This window comes from Lactuca virosa, chromosome 5 (genome assembly GCF_052849685.1).
Source record: "Lactuca virosa cultivar CGN04683 chromosome 5, Lactuca_virosa_CGN04683_v6, whole genome shotgun sequence".
NCBI lineage: Eukaryota > Viridiplantae > Streptophyta > Magnoliopsida > Asterales > Asteraceae > Lactuca > Lactuca virosa.
Genome location: NC_136430.1, coordinates 300061979 through 300076582, shown reverse-complemented (window position 1 = coordinate 300076582; position 14604 = coordinate 300061979). Strand labels below are relative to the sequence as shown.

At 34.1% G+C, this 14604-nt stretch overlaps 1 protein-coding gene across 2 annotated transcripts; it reads right to left on the bottom strand.

The window, feature by feature from the left end:
* Positions 1 to 2363: 2363 nt before the first annotated feature.
* On the bottom strand, positions 2364 to 5035 carry LOC145115398 (E3 ubiquitin-protein ligase At1g63170-like). 2 transcript variants are annotated; one of them, XM_079051693.1, is made up of 5 exons: positions 4837 to 5035; positions 3584 to 4347; positions 3364 to 3489; positions 2977 to 3283; positions 2364 to 2738 (listed from the first exon to the last, which is right to left on the bottom strand). In XM_079051693.1, exons 2-5 carry the CDS (start codon positions 4249 to 4251, stop codon positions 2547 to 2549), a joined length of 1293 nt encoding a protein of 430 aa, XP_078907819.1. In that variant the 5' UTR covers positions 4252 to 4347; positions 4837 to 5035; the 3' UTR covers positions 2364 to 2546. The 2 variants fall into 2 exon arrangements, with proteins under 2 accessions (XP_078907819.1, XP_078907820.1); XM_079051694.1 differs by having other exon boundaries at positions 3584 to 4333.
* Positions 5036 to 14604: the final 9569 nt, after the last annotated feature.

Genomic DNA, 14604 nt, shown 5'->3' with positions numbered 1-14604 from the left:
TCCATAAATATATTGACTTTGATAATCATCTTCAACATATGATTGTTTTCGTTTTAATCCAAAATTGTTTTGTGAATCTCTATATGGATTTGAATAAGGGTTTTCATCATCTGAAGAAAAATCATATATTACTTCTGCATCATTATCATCTGAATTATTTTCTATTTCTATATTATTTTCTTGAGTTTCAGATGGAATTTCTAGTGCTGCAAATAATTTAGTTAGTGTTTCTACTTTTTCTTGTAAAGTTTCCATATATTGTGTGTATTAAAATAAAATTTTTTGTTTCTTTTTTCTAGTGAAGTAGTTGTTTTTTCTATCATATTTAACAAATTAATTTTGTTATTTTATCTTCAAGGTTTTTTGTTTGTTCTTGTTTCCAATTTATACTATTATTTATTATATGTATTGTTTCAATATTAGATATACAATTTATCATTGATATGTCAGAATCTATTTTTAAGTCTAAAAGAAATTTTTTAGATTGTTTCAATGTTTTACGAAAAAATTTTAATTCTTGTTTATTTGTATCTAGACTTGAAAAACTCATGATTATAATTTTATAATAATAATGGTTTAGTTTCGTTTTAGATTTAAAGTTACGATTAAAATTTATTTAAAAATAGTAGTGGTTATTATAATAATGTTTAAAAGACATACGTTTTAAAATACAAATAGTTCTGTTTTTAGACGACGTATTTGCTTATAACGGATTTTAATACTAGTTCTTATGAAATATCTAACATCATGAATATGGTTATTGTTTAAAATCGTACCTTGATTATTAGGTTTGTAAGAATCCTTGAGATTTTTCTTAGAATTATTTATAGATTCTTGGATTTGTTATATTCTTAAAATAATATTTCTATTAGGAATACAATTCATCAAAATTTTGTTAGACATAAATATATATTTTAAGCATGAATTTGATTAATTTGATTATTAATAACGAGTATTATTTTAATAAAAATTTCAAATTTTGTAGAATTAATAGTTAAAACAACTCGGAATGATAATATCATGAAGAAATAAAAGTAATTTAACAATTGAAAATATCTTGAGACATATTTATGGTATTAAATCTTCTTACGATAAATATTTTAATTGTTGATAACTTTTTTAAATATGAATATTTAAAAACAATGGTTATTTATTATCATGTTTATGATGCTTATCATGTTTATGATACTGCATATGCATATATTCTTATTAACAACGATAGATTGAATATGCAAACTAATAATAAGAATAATAAGAACGTTACTTAGCTCTGATACCAAATTGAAAGACATGACGGAATTAATAAAATTAGGACAGAATATACCTGAATGATGCGTCGGAATGGATTGATTGTCTGGGTTTGATATGTTTATATGAATATATGGATATGTTTGGATAGGGTTCTGCTATTCAGAAATAGACGAGCTATTTCAACAGAAGAAGATTAAGATCAACTCAAATCTTAAACATATCCATATATTCATATAAACATATCAAACCCAGACAATCAATCCATCGTCAATCCATTCCGACGCATCATTCAGGTATATTCTTTCTTAATTTTATTAATTCCGCCATGTTTTTCAATTTGATCTGAGAGAGAGAGAGAGAGAGAGAGAGAGAGAGAGAGAGAGAGAGAGAGAGAGAGAGAGAGAGAGAGGCTAGAGGAAATTGTGCAAGAGCTATTTGTTGAAAACGGGGGATTAATGGGGCTGGGTCAAAACCCAATTAAAGGGTCAAAACCCTAAATTAACTATAAAATCGGCGAATTAAAGATGTTAGGTCACATACGAGTATTCAAGGGATGTATGTATTAACTAATTGTACTTTCTGTTTAAATTTTTGGACGTTTTAAATTATATTATTATTGTATTTAATATAATTTGAGTTTTATTATTATTTTATTAATGATTGGTTGTACTTTAAGCTTAGAGACTTGAACGTCTTAAAAAAAATAATATTATTATATTAAAGCTATTTTTAGAAATAATGAGATTTCTTTTATAATGTATTATATATATATATATATATATATATATATAAGTTTGAGATATTCTTAAAGAACTTGAGCGTTCCGATTTTGTTTCAATCCATTTTGTTTCCTTATATATTCCATATCATTTGGAATCAAATCCCATCTGACATGGAAGACCTTTGCATAACCGCAACCCATTGCAACATCAGACATGAGTCATTGTGATGACATGCCGTGTGATACCAGACCACGAAATCGACTAAGGAGACCCAAAGGCTAATGCAACTAGTTCATGAGTCCAAACTCATAATGCATGTGGGACCCACCTGTGATAACTATGAATGTATGCATATGTATATAGCATATACAACAGTTGACACTTGACACATTGGAAAAATGTACGTTTATTACACATTTAATTCGATTCAATTCATCTGTACATACCTAACTTGGTAAACAGTAAATAAAAAGAGAAAGACATTCATATTTAACATTTTAACTCAACTCAAAAGAATCTCATCTGATTACACCAACAACATAACGTTCAAGCTAGTTAAATTCCTTTGATTTTTCATGCTTGTTGCTGATTTGAGTCTTCTGTAGATGAATTGTCGTTACTACCCCCAATCTCAAACTTGCATAATGGACACGATGCATTGATCTTCAGCCATTTGTCTACACATTGTATATGGAAGAAATGTGTGCAAGGAAGCTCTCTCAACAAATCATTATCCGCATATTTTGCCAGACATATGCAACAAACCTATCCACCATTTTCAACCATTTATCGGTTAAACAAAAGGGTAAAATGGTCATTTACTCACATTCACACATTTCATTATACAACCACCTACATCACCTGCCCTTATTTTTTTCTCCCAAATCCTTTCATGTTAAAACTGATACAAATATTTTAAATTTTACTTTTTTTGACATGTAAGGGTAAAATGGTCATTTAGTCTCGTAACAAAACTGTGGAGTGATAAGTTAGAAGAACTTACAGCATCTTCCCCAGAAATGACACGTTCTTTTTCAGTTCCTGCTGCTAGAATCCCACCTTCATCAACACCTGAATCATCATCTTTCATCATTTCATTATTATTATTATTATTTGTGTTTTTCTTTAGTTTAAATTTGTGTGTTGGTAAAGCACTGATGGAATCTTCACTTGCTCCTCTCATTTGATTCATATCCTCACGAACACCAAGGATTGAAATGATACAAGGCAAACAGCAACATATCATTCCACATAAAATGAAAGGCATCGCGTATCCGATACAGCTAAACGTAAGAAACACTATACATAGCCTGCAATTAATCAAACAAACAACACAACTCATTTGTTACTCAAGGGTAAAATCGTCATTGTTTCACTCATGTTAAAGTACCTGTACAAATTGGGAGCATCAGCAGAGGATGAATGTCCTCCAAATATCCAGACATTTCCAACTACAAACCATACAGCAAAGAAGCAATCTAAAGCCATTTTGAAATGGTCCACAAGCATACTAAGCCTGTTAACAATAAATACCACATACAATTAATTGAATCACATTTATTGCTAACTAATAATATAATAAAGAAAATAAAATAAAATGCTATGATTACCTGGCATTGGACCCCACATTAAGACCATTCCAAGTGTCTGGAGATGTGGTGGGTGGACGTGTTTCCTCTTCTGAAGAACGAGCAAAGGAGATTGTGATATAAGAATTTGGTTCTGGTGTATGGTTAGCTTCAGAAGGTGGTTGTCTAGCTTGACTTGACCCTGGTTCAGTAGCTTGATTTCTATGGAGATATCGCCAGTATAAAAATGGAAGACTTGCAACACATCCAGCTGCATACCCCACAATCCAAGCAAACAATGGAGTCTGTGGGTTCTCCTTTTGTGATATACATAAGACAACAATGGATGCAATGATTTGCCCCAAAGTGAACACTAATTCAATTGAAATCCATAACAATGTGTCGAATGGGCTCCATCTTCGCCTCCCAAACCCTTCTCCTCTCCTTCCAACTCCATTTGATGTTGAACCACTGGATGATGATCGAATCAGTTGAGAAGTGGAAGCTCTAGGGCTGTTTGATAAGCCATGAGAAAGAGAATTAGTTGATGCGTTTGATGAGGAAGAAGCATCATCATCATCATCACCATCACCTCTTTCCAAATCGATTATATGCTCGTTTTCATGGTGTACTCGGCTCTCAATGAGCAAAGGGAAACTGTCTGTTGCATGGTCTATGTTCTGTTCTTCAGGGATTACAGTTACAGCCATTCTAGTTTGGTGAAAGTTAGGGAGGAAACAATCGCATAATTGGCGTTATCAAGAACAGATGCTTTAGTCTCCTTCACGATTCCTGCAATATGTAAGCTGGATAGAATGTTATACCTTCTCCTTCGATGATAAATTTCATGAAAGGGTAAAACACAGACACACGCAACTTGAATTCAGCTGAACAAACATCACGGCTTCGATTTTAAGCCATAAATTTAATCATATTCACCAACGAAGCTAGAAAAATCGAACTAAAACTCAACTTATCCATCATCGAAATCTTCAATCTCGCATCAATTTTGTTAGGATTACAGGAAATCGATGATAAATTAACAATCGACGAATAACCTAAAATCGTAAGACTCGATAGAAAAACCTTCAACGAAATTTCACCAACATCATAAAGAATAACAACAAGAATCCAACGATCAGTTCATATACCAATTCCGTATCAGAATGAAATCCACATGATTCGATAATGAAATTCAAAACCAAGAAATTGACGAGCAGATTACAAACAAACGGTACGAAATTGAACAAAAAGAATCTTTCAAAAGGCAGGGTTAGGAATTAAAGAAAACGTACCAGTGATTTGAGGTCAATTAAAGGATTTTTGTAGAAAAAATGACCTTAGTTGCGGTTAAATTCTCTTTTTATTTTCTTCCCCAAGAAAGAATCACAGCTTTTATCCCCTGTTTGTTGAGAAAACCGGTCAAAAGGGGGAATTTTGAGCAAAAGTCAAACGTTCATGCCCCAAAGGCCCAACCCTTCGATCAATATTTCCGTCCCCGCCTAACAAAGTTATTTCAATATGATACGATTATTTCTAGAGAAAAATACAAATTTGGTCCAGGGGTTTGTGGTTTTATGTGATTTTGGTCCTTATGTTTTTTAAAATGTAAATTTAGTCATTTCAGACGGGTTTCTTGTGATTTTGGTTTCTAAAAATAACACTCATTTGACTTTTCTGCTAAATTTTATGAGATGACAATTTTAGTGCCCTTAATGTAAAAAATAACTTATTTATCTATTATAAAAATAAAATAATAGGCCCAACAAAACCCTAACGCAACCCACATATATATATTCCTTACATCTTCTTCTTCTCCGACTCACAGCTCAACATTTACCTTCTTCTCACCACCTCTGCTTCATTTTCTTCGGATCTTTCCAGGTATGTCTTTGTTCCCTTCGGCCCTAATACCTTCTACCACTGAAATATTTTCAAGCTCAACAAGAAGCTTGTTCACAACCGGTCAGAAATCATCATCAGTTGCATCAAAACAATTATGATTTTCATCAAAGAACTTCTCCTTCATAAAAAAAATGGAAGAAATGTTTGAATGACAGTTTTGATTTGTAATTAACATAAGGTTACACCGACTAAGCATGCGTGGCTAAAGAGTATCTTTTTATTCTATTCCTCATCTTCTTTGTTGCACGAATTTGGAAATAAGTAAAGAGTGCGATTATGATTACATATCGAAAATTCTTTTAAAACCAGAAAGTGATGGTCTCGAATAGGCCTTTAGGGATTATTTTGATCCTAGAACCGAACTGAAAAACTGAAAACCGAAAATGAGGAAATATGGGAACTGAAAATACCGGTTCAGTTCTAATTTTGCTTTTTTTGGCTCTAGAACCGTAATGAATTGAACTTCTAAAGCCCGTTGTTGTTTTCTGTATTTTAAGGTAGCATTTTCATATTATCTAGTGGTTTTTTTACCATTACTATGTCATTGATATAAAATTAAAAACATTGGTGAGAAAAAACCAACAACCCATGTTTAGGATTGTGTAACTAAACTATTTCTTAACTAAGATCGAAAACCCTAGCATTGGGAGTGAGATTTGAAGATTTTGAGTGAGTTTTGTGTATTCTTGTTTGTGAAGGAAGATCATCAAAGAAGTGGTTTTTCTCTCAAGTCCTTGGATCCAACATCGTCTCTTCATTGTGCACATTTTGGAGGTATAAAGCCCCAACCTTGATGCATGTCTCTTTAGATCTTGGTTAAGCTTAGATTTTCACTCTTTTGTCCCAAAGCCTTTAAGCTGTCATTTTAGACGTTTTAGGGTATTTTATGTCATAAAAATGCAAGATTGGATCTTGGTTTTCTTCCATGCAAGAGTTATGGAGTTGTAAATGGTTGAATGAGTTAGGTTTTGATGTTGGGCTCCTTGTAGCTATGCAAAGGAATAAAGGTTGAAACTTTATGGCCTTAGACGTCTTATTGAGCTCAGATATGAATTTTAGACGCTAGGTCTTAAGGCATTAAGACCTTAATAGAAGATTTTGAACCATGATGCGTATGCCTAGCGTAAATGGAAGTACGTTGCGCGTACTGCACATCGACCCCGTTTTTCCTTCTGCATCAGACGCTTGTGCGCGGGGCGTACTGCTCAGATTCAACGTTTGGGTCGTTCTTTTGGGTCTTGGACCATTAGGAGTTGAGCTATGAATGGGAAGGGTAAAATGACCTGTTTGACCTTATTTAGGATATTGGAATATTTTGACTGTTTATTATGGGTTAGAACCGTAATTATTAATTAGGGTTATTTTTGGAATATAATTAGTGTGAGGAGCCGTGTTAGCAGCAACTCGAGTGTGCGGTTCAGCTATCTACTTTTGGAGGTGAGTTTTCTTACCATACTAGTTGGTCGAAGGCACCAATGCTGGCTCACTGATTTATATGTGTTGGATGTATGTGATTATATGACTATGTTTGATATGATTGAATGATATATATATAGAGCCAATCTGGGATCGGAGTCATTATGGACTTGGGGGTTGATACGGACACGACAAAGCTACATGTTGTCATATGGGTTGATACAGACCCGGGGGTTGATACGGACCCGACACAACTACATGCTGTCATATGGGGTTAATACGAACCTGACACAACCACGTGTTGTTATATGTATATGTTTATTGTATGTGGTATTTTGGGGAAGCTCACTAAGCTTTGTGCTTACAGTTATGTTTATGGTTTTATGTACTTCCGGTACAAAAGGGAAGAGCCCGACATGATCACAACGCATCAACCCATGTTCCGCATTTTCTTTATGATTTAGATTTGTACTCTGATGATTATTCTCATTTGACATACTTTGTTTGGGGTTGTTATGAATACTTGATGGTTTTCAATTAAATTAAAAATGAAAATTTTATCCATGATTTTGAGGTGTTACAAGTTGTTATCAGATCCTTGGTTTGAAGGATTCGAACATAATTTCGGGTGTGCCAGAACTCAAACTGAGGAAATGATAATCTTTTCAAAGAAAAAAAAACGAATTTCTAAAAGATTTTTATATAAAAAAAAAGTGTGTGATGCGTGCAATCAGCCGAGCTCAAGTAACTAATTCCCAAAATACCCATACATATGTGTTAGTATGCCTGATATATGAATCACATGCTTAATTAGGGCTAAGGGTACTTTCAGGAATCGTATGATAGGGTTGCTTGATTTGTATGATGCCTTATATCCTAGGAGATTCGGATGCTATATGTTCTGTTAATTGCTAAGTGTATGCTTTAAAAGTTGTATACGATTAGGATCATATAGCCCTAGAATGGTTGATTTAGCCTTATTTCATGTTCCTTTTTTGGTTGTGGAATTAGGGTAGAATCATTATTTGACAGTCTATAATCTATATGGTCCCATTTTGCGTACAACTTGCATGCATAAGGCCAAGAGCGTTAAGAATTGAAGTTGTCTCAACGATTGTAGAAAGCATCAAGAAAGCTCAGGAAGAAGCTTTGGAGAAAAATTACCGGAATGAAGAACGTTTAGGAAAAACGTTGGTGTTCGGTACAAACGGTCAAGGATTCAAGGTATTCCAATATAGGATTTGGGTACCTAAGATAGGAGGACTGAGAGATCTTCTGATGGAAGAAGCTCACAAGACCATGTACTCGATTTATCCCGACATCACTAAAATGTATAGGGATCTAAAACCCTACTACTGGTGGCCGACGATGAAGCTCGATGTTGCAAAGTATGTGGCCGAGTGTGTAACATGTGCGAGAGTTAAGGCACAACATCAAAAACCGTATGTGAGTTTAGAGCCCTTACCTGTACCCATGGGTAAATGGGAAGACATCACCATGGATTTTGTGACTAAACTGCCCTGGACAAAGAACGGTCACGACATGATTTAGGTGGTCGTGGATCGGTTCACTAAGAGTGCACACTTCATAGCAGCCAATGAGAGATGGTCAATGAATAAGCTTGCAAATGCTTACGTGAACGAAGTAGTAAGACTTCACGGTGTTCCTTTAACAATTGTATCAGACCGTGATAGTCGTTTCACATCAAGGTTTTGGAGGAGTCTATAAAAGGAATTGGGTACGAAGTTGTCTTTAAGTACAACTTACCATCCGCAGATTGATGGTCAGAGTGAAAGAACGATTCAAACGTTGGAATATATGCTAAGAGCATGTACCCTAGAATTCTAAGGTATCTGGGATGAACACTTACCCCTGGTAGAATTTTCCTACAACAATAGTTACCATTCGAGCATCAAGATGACACCTTACCGAGCTTTGTATGGAAATAAGTGTCATACGCCATCATGTTGGCTTGAAGCTGGAAAAAAGCAGTTTATGGGTCCCGAGATAGTCCATCAGACTATTGAAAAGCTGAAAGTGATTAGGGAAAGGATGTTAGCAACTCAGGATCGTCAAAAGAGCTATGTTGACAAGAAGAGGCGACCGATGAAGTTCGAAGTTGGAGATTCGGTTTTGCTCAAAGTCTCACCGTGGAAGGGACTTATAAGATTTGGGAAAAGAGGAAAGTTGAGTCCAAGGTTTATTGGACCGTTCAAAGTTCTTCAGAGGATTGGGAACCAAGTTTACAAGCTAGAACTACCAGAAGAACTAGATGGTATTCATAACATTTTCCATGTGTGTTATTTAAGGAAGTTCACGGGAGAAGTTCCTTACATAATTCCACTGTTTGAGTTAAGGATGGATGAAAATAAGAGGCTAATTGAAGAGCCGAAGGCGATTGTTGACCGTAAGACTAAGAAGTTGTGACGCAAGATGTTCGACTTAGTGCTTGTGTGATGGAAACATATGAATGGGCCAAACCTCACCTGGGAAATGGAGAGTGACATGATGAGTCGCTATCCGCATCTGTTTGCTGATGCATGATTCCGAGACGGAATCATCCTAAGGGGGAGAGAATTGTAACGCCTGTGTTTCGAGGCTAAGCATTAATATGATGATGTAATAGTTAGGGTCAACAAATATAACTTATTTTGACGTAATAAAGAGGAATTACTTGAATATTATGTGGATTATGTGATTTTATGTGCATTATACTTATTTATAAGATATAATAAATTAAGAATGAAAATAAGCGTCAAAAATAAAAATATAGATAAACCCAATATATATGAAGAAAGTTGTAGTGGTCGTGACAAGGATTCCAGAGGTATAAAGAACGCCGAAATCCGAGTTATAACAAAGAAGTTATGACTTGTCGAAGTTTCGCGACAAAACCGGCATGACGTTGTGTGACGTAAAAAGTGAGTTTACGATAAAGTGATTTTTAGCCTTAGTGATCTAAACAAAATTCGTAGTATACGTTAAGCCGAGAGCGTGCATAAAACGAACGTCCAAATCTGACTTCGTATGAGGAAGTTATGAATTTTCTAAGATTTGGCATAACAGTGTGCAGCCCATAGTTCGAATTTTAGATCGAGCAATTTTTAGCCGACACGAACTAAACGAGAATCGAAGATCTCGTCAATAGGATCTCAACGATAAAAAGACAGACGATAACGGACGTCGGATGACAAAGTTATGAATTTTTAACGGACTTTTCCTGTCCTGGCTTGTTAAAAATATAATTTTAAAAATAAAATCAAAATTAGACGACGGAGTCTAAACGAAAGTTGTAGAGTACGTTCCCACCTACGTGTGGATATAAAGAACATCGAAAATGGAGCTCGTATGCGAAATTTACGAATTTTAAAAGTCGAGTGTGTAAATTACGAATGCTGTCCGAGGGGAACGCCCCGCGTAGAAGGAAGGAACGCCCCACGTTCGGATACTAGGTCTCGATTCGGCCACGTCTCTCCATCTGATGAGTGACACACAACTGTACGAACCTCGGACACCTGCCCCGCTCCTACGGCCTACATTCGCATAAGCGCCCTGCGTACGAGGAATGCGCTGCGCTCCTCCGAGGAACGCCCTGCGCACCGAGGCTTCGACCCTATAAAAGGAGATGCGAGGCAGCCATATTTTTCACATATAAAATCCTTTCTTTCTTTCTCTACTCTCTCTCTAAACCTCCCAAACACCCCAAGCCTAGGAAACTTCCCTAACACTAGAAGAAAGCCTTAGAGCGCCCGAAAGGCTCTGAGAAAAAAAAACTTTTCGGCTCGGAAAGCTCCGCCCTCGCAGAGCCCGGTTTCTAGCAAACCTCCCAGTTTCGTCAAAGGAAATCATATTTTTAAGAAGCGAAACGCTGTCTAAGTTGGAATCACCACCTTATCAGGTGAGTGCATAATTACTTTTATCTTACACATAGATATGAAGTATTTTATATAAATTACATGCTATGTGTGCATATTATCTGTTTACTTGAGATCTATGCTGGATGAATGATTTAAACACTTTTCTTATGATTTAAACTGTATATGTATTTTATATCTACCAATATGTCGGGTAAAACATGGGTATATGAAATAGTTGATGTGTGATGAAATAAAATGATGAGAGACCTCGATGTTTACGATGATCTAGTCATCTAGCGGAGTATAGATGACGACCACATACTATTCTAGGCAGTCCAGTGGAACGCTAGCAGGCTCGCAACCTGTAGGTGTTTATTTGAACTACGTGTTCACCATGTGTACTCCATCCCCCTCATGGTTACCTTATTTGGCATGTATTGCTAAGGAATCCCCAAAGTAATGTTGTCCACTCCGATGAAAAATCCTTAGGCTAGGTCCCTTATAATAGATGCTTTAGGGACGTAAAGTGAGGATAACGGGAATGGGTAATCGGGTTGAATGATTTGATGAAAATAATAAACTTATTTATTGTGGGTTGAAAACCTATGTGCTCACCAGGTTACCGAGCCTGACCCACTTAGTTTCTTGTATTACAGGTAGTGACACAAGAGCATAGATGCGAAGATCTGATGAGTGATTATGGATTTATAGGCCAGTAGAAATGAATAGAATATTGTAAGACCTATGTTTTTTTGTTTATGCTTTTGATTTGTATTGACAATGACATCCCGAAGTTTGTAATTTAATGAAAATATATTTCTTCGGATATGCTTTGATAAATTCTTTATCATGTTTTTGGGAACAAATCCGCAACATATTTATTTAAAAGTATACTTTGATTTTCAAATAAAGCATAAACAGATCGGTCTTTTCTGACCGTGAAATTTAGGGATGTCACATGTCTGTTTTATTTACCGTGAATATGCATGTCCTCTTTAGATTACAATTCTAAATATATCATTTTTTTTATAAAAAACCAATAAAAAAGTGACCCGTGGTTCACCACAGTCTCACTCAGTAGTTTAATTTATTAACTTAAATATGTTGTTAGTTATAAATATTATCATAAATAGAAGACTTCTTGAATTATCAATATTATATACTAAATTTGTTGACTTCAATATGGTGATAAATGCATAACCTAAATTAATATAGCAAACAAACATAATAATATAGCGTAAATTTTAAAACCTATTTTTTTAAATAGCTAAAAGGAAAATATTAAATATGATAAATGTAAAAGAACCTAAATCTAAAAGTCAAATTAACTAAAAGATGTCCATTTTTTATTTTATTTTTATAATAACTAAAATTCAATTAAGTTGTTTTTAAATTAATTTGTAATAATAATAGTTAAACATAACATAAGGTTATGAACTAAATTATGTTACATTACAAACAATAGTTGATAATTTAAATAAACATTATGATGAAATTAAAAGATCGTAAAAAAAATTTTAAATTTAATAAACCATAAAAGTAGTTTGTTAAAATAGTTGAGAAATATAACTAATTTTATACACACGTAAAACGTGAGTAGAAGCCATTAAATGATTATATTTTAATAAATGTTAAATTATCTATTGTTCAAATTAATTATAATTTTACAAAAACTAAATGTAATAATTATTATTTTATAGTTAATATAAATGACATAAATACTTTCAATAACATATGCTTACCTAAAATTTAACTGTATAATTTTATTTAGTGCAACGTGCAAATATTCGTTTAAAACGATGAAACATTAGTTCAGATGTTTTTTTAATTGGAATGTGTTTTTAACGTTTTAAAAAGTTGGGTACGTTCTACGATACTATCTCTAATAACATTAAAAATAAATAATTGAAAATAAGTAATGGAGTTAAAAAAGTTTAGCATTACTTAATGGATTTATACGGGCGGTATTGATAAATAGAGAGACCAAATGCATTAAGACTTTGCCATAAGAATATTTTTTTGCAAAAATATATTTTAAGGATCCGTGTACAATCGTTTGAACATTTTAATGAGTGTTTAAAATCATTTAATCTCTTTAGTATTTTTTTAGCCCAACCTATTTATCTAGTCATGCTTATCTTCACATTGTCAATAGTAGGCCATCTTTAGCTGCACATATACCATAAATTCGTCATAAATTACAATGTAAATAATTTATGGCAGGTCAGGGGGGTAGGTTTAGGTTGGGGCAATTTTTCTAGCAACTTTTATGATCAACGTTGTTAAAATCATAATCTTGATCGTAGGACAGTACAATCTTACGATTACACCTAGGTAAATTGATTTCAGTCACATGTGACTTGTTTTTGAGTAAGACCGGAGTAGCATTGCAGGATCGGATCGTGTTATCGTTACATTTTTTTAGAAAATTTTAATATTTTGTCTTGGATTAAGTAACTACATAGAATATGAACTTAAAAAAAACCTTTTTGACTGTCAAATGATGTATTGAAGATGTTTTTTTCAAGTTTTAAACTACTAATTGCTAAGCAAATGGTTAACTCACAGATGAATGTTTTTATATGTTTTGAAATACTTTTGGTAGGATCTTACAATCGCGATTCGATCCTATGATCATGATATTGCACAACGAAAAATGATCCTATATAGGATCTCGATTTTGAAAACATTGGCTTGAACAATTGGAATCATCCAAATGATTACATTTTCATCTCCAAGGTGAGAGCTATCTCGTTCTTGTTGATTAAGGGAGTGGTGCCACTTTTTTCACACCCTTTTTGCTGCAAGTCACCTCATTTTTTCCACATACCTCGCAAATCTTGCTATTGGGGGGGGGGGGGGGGGGGGTTATCATAAAAATAACACTTATTGACGCTATTTTTCACACCTCCTAACAACTTGCCAAAATTCTATACATGGGAAAGGTTTGTTATGCCTTCCGTGGAAATTTTGAAGAGCATTGTTTAATATCATTCCATCATTTTCACTATTTGCTGAAGTATGTTTCACTCTATTAAACAAAACGTGAAACTGTTCTATCACTTTGCTCGTGTTCCTCCATTTATCCATTTATTGAAGATTTGATCTTTGCTTCCGTGGCGACCTTGACCTATTTCCTTGTTGAATCGTTTGGAGATTCTGTTCCAAAAAAAGAACTCACAGTAGTAGTTGCTAATTGGGTAATCATTTACATTGACTCATGCACGGGCCAAAACTACCTCTTCCCGTCAGGGGCCAACAAAGCTATTTTGAGAGATGTTTATGAGTGTTGAATGTTTGGGAGGGATGTATGTTGAAGGTTTGAAAATAATGAAAAAACGAAGAAAGTTGCCGGTATTTGTTTTAGTTGAAAAGATTTTAAATTTGAAATCTTGAAAAAAGAAAGCGGTTAGTTTTTTGAAAAGTGGTAAAAAAACTCATCTTTAGCCTATTACCAAATTCACCTTCCGAGCTAAGGGACGGTGTTTGCCAAGCCACCTTAGGTGTTGTCAAGGCATAGCCAATCCCACTAGTGGCGTAGCCAGGATTATATTTTAGGATAGGCAAAATAATTTACAAAATATGAACATGTAACAAAATATTTTAATTGATAACAAATGTGTTATTTCATATTTAGTTTGATGTGTTTAATGGTTGGAACATATGACAATACATGTCCCTAATTCCTTTTATTTAATAAAAATATATAATATATGAAACCTCAAATTTATGTGGGTGGCCAAGGCCTACTATTGGGTGAATGTGGTAGATTGAATGTTACCTCCTACCTAGTTTTTTAATTAATTTTTTAAATTAATCTACTGTCCAAAAATAAATAAATAAATTTATCATAGGTGGATCGAAAATGTTGAAGGGTGTGATTGT

Excerpts from the sequence above, each read along its gene's own strand:
- LOC145115398 (XM_079051693.1), bottom strand. The coding sequence starts at position 4,251 with ATGGCTGTAACTGTAATCCCTGAAGAACAGAACATAGACCATGCAACA. Across the intron at positions 3,490-3,583 it reads AATGTGGGGTCCAATGCCAG|GCTTAGTATGCTTGTGGACC; the intron begins GTAATCATAGCA and ends TATTGTTAACAG. Across the intron at positions 2,739-2,976 it reads TCATTTCTGGGGAAGATGCT|GTTTGTTGCATATGTCTGGC; the intron begins GTAAGTTCTTCT and ends AATGGTGGATAG.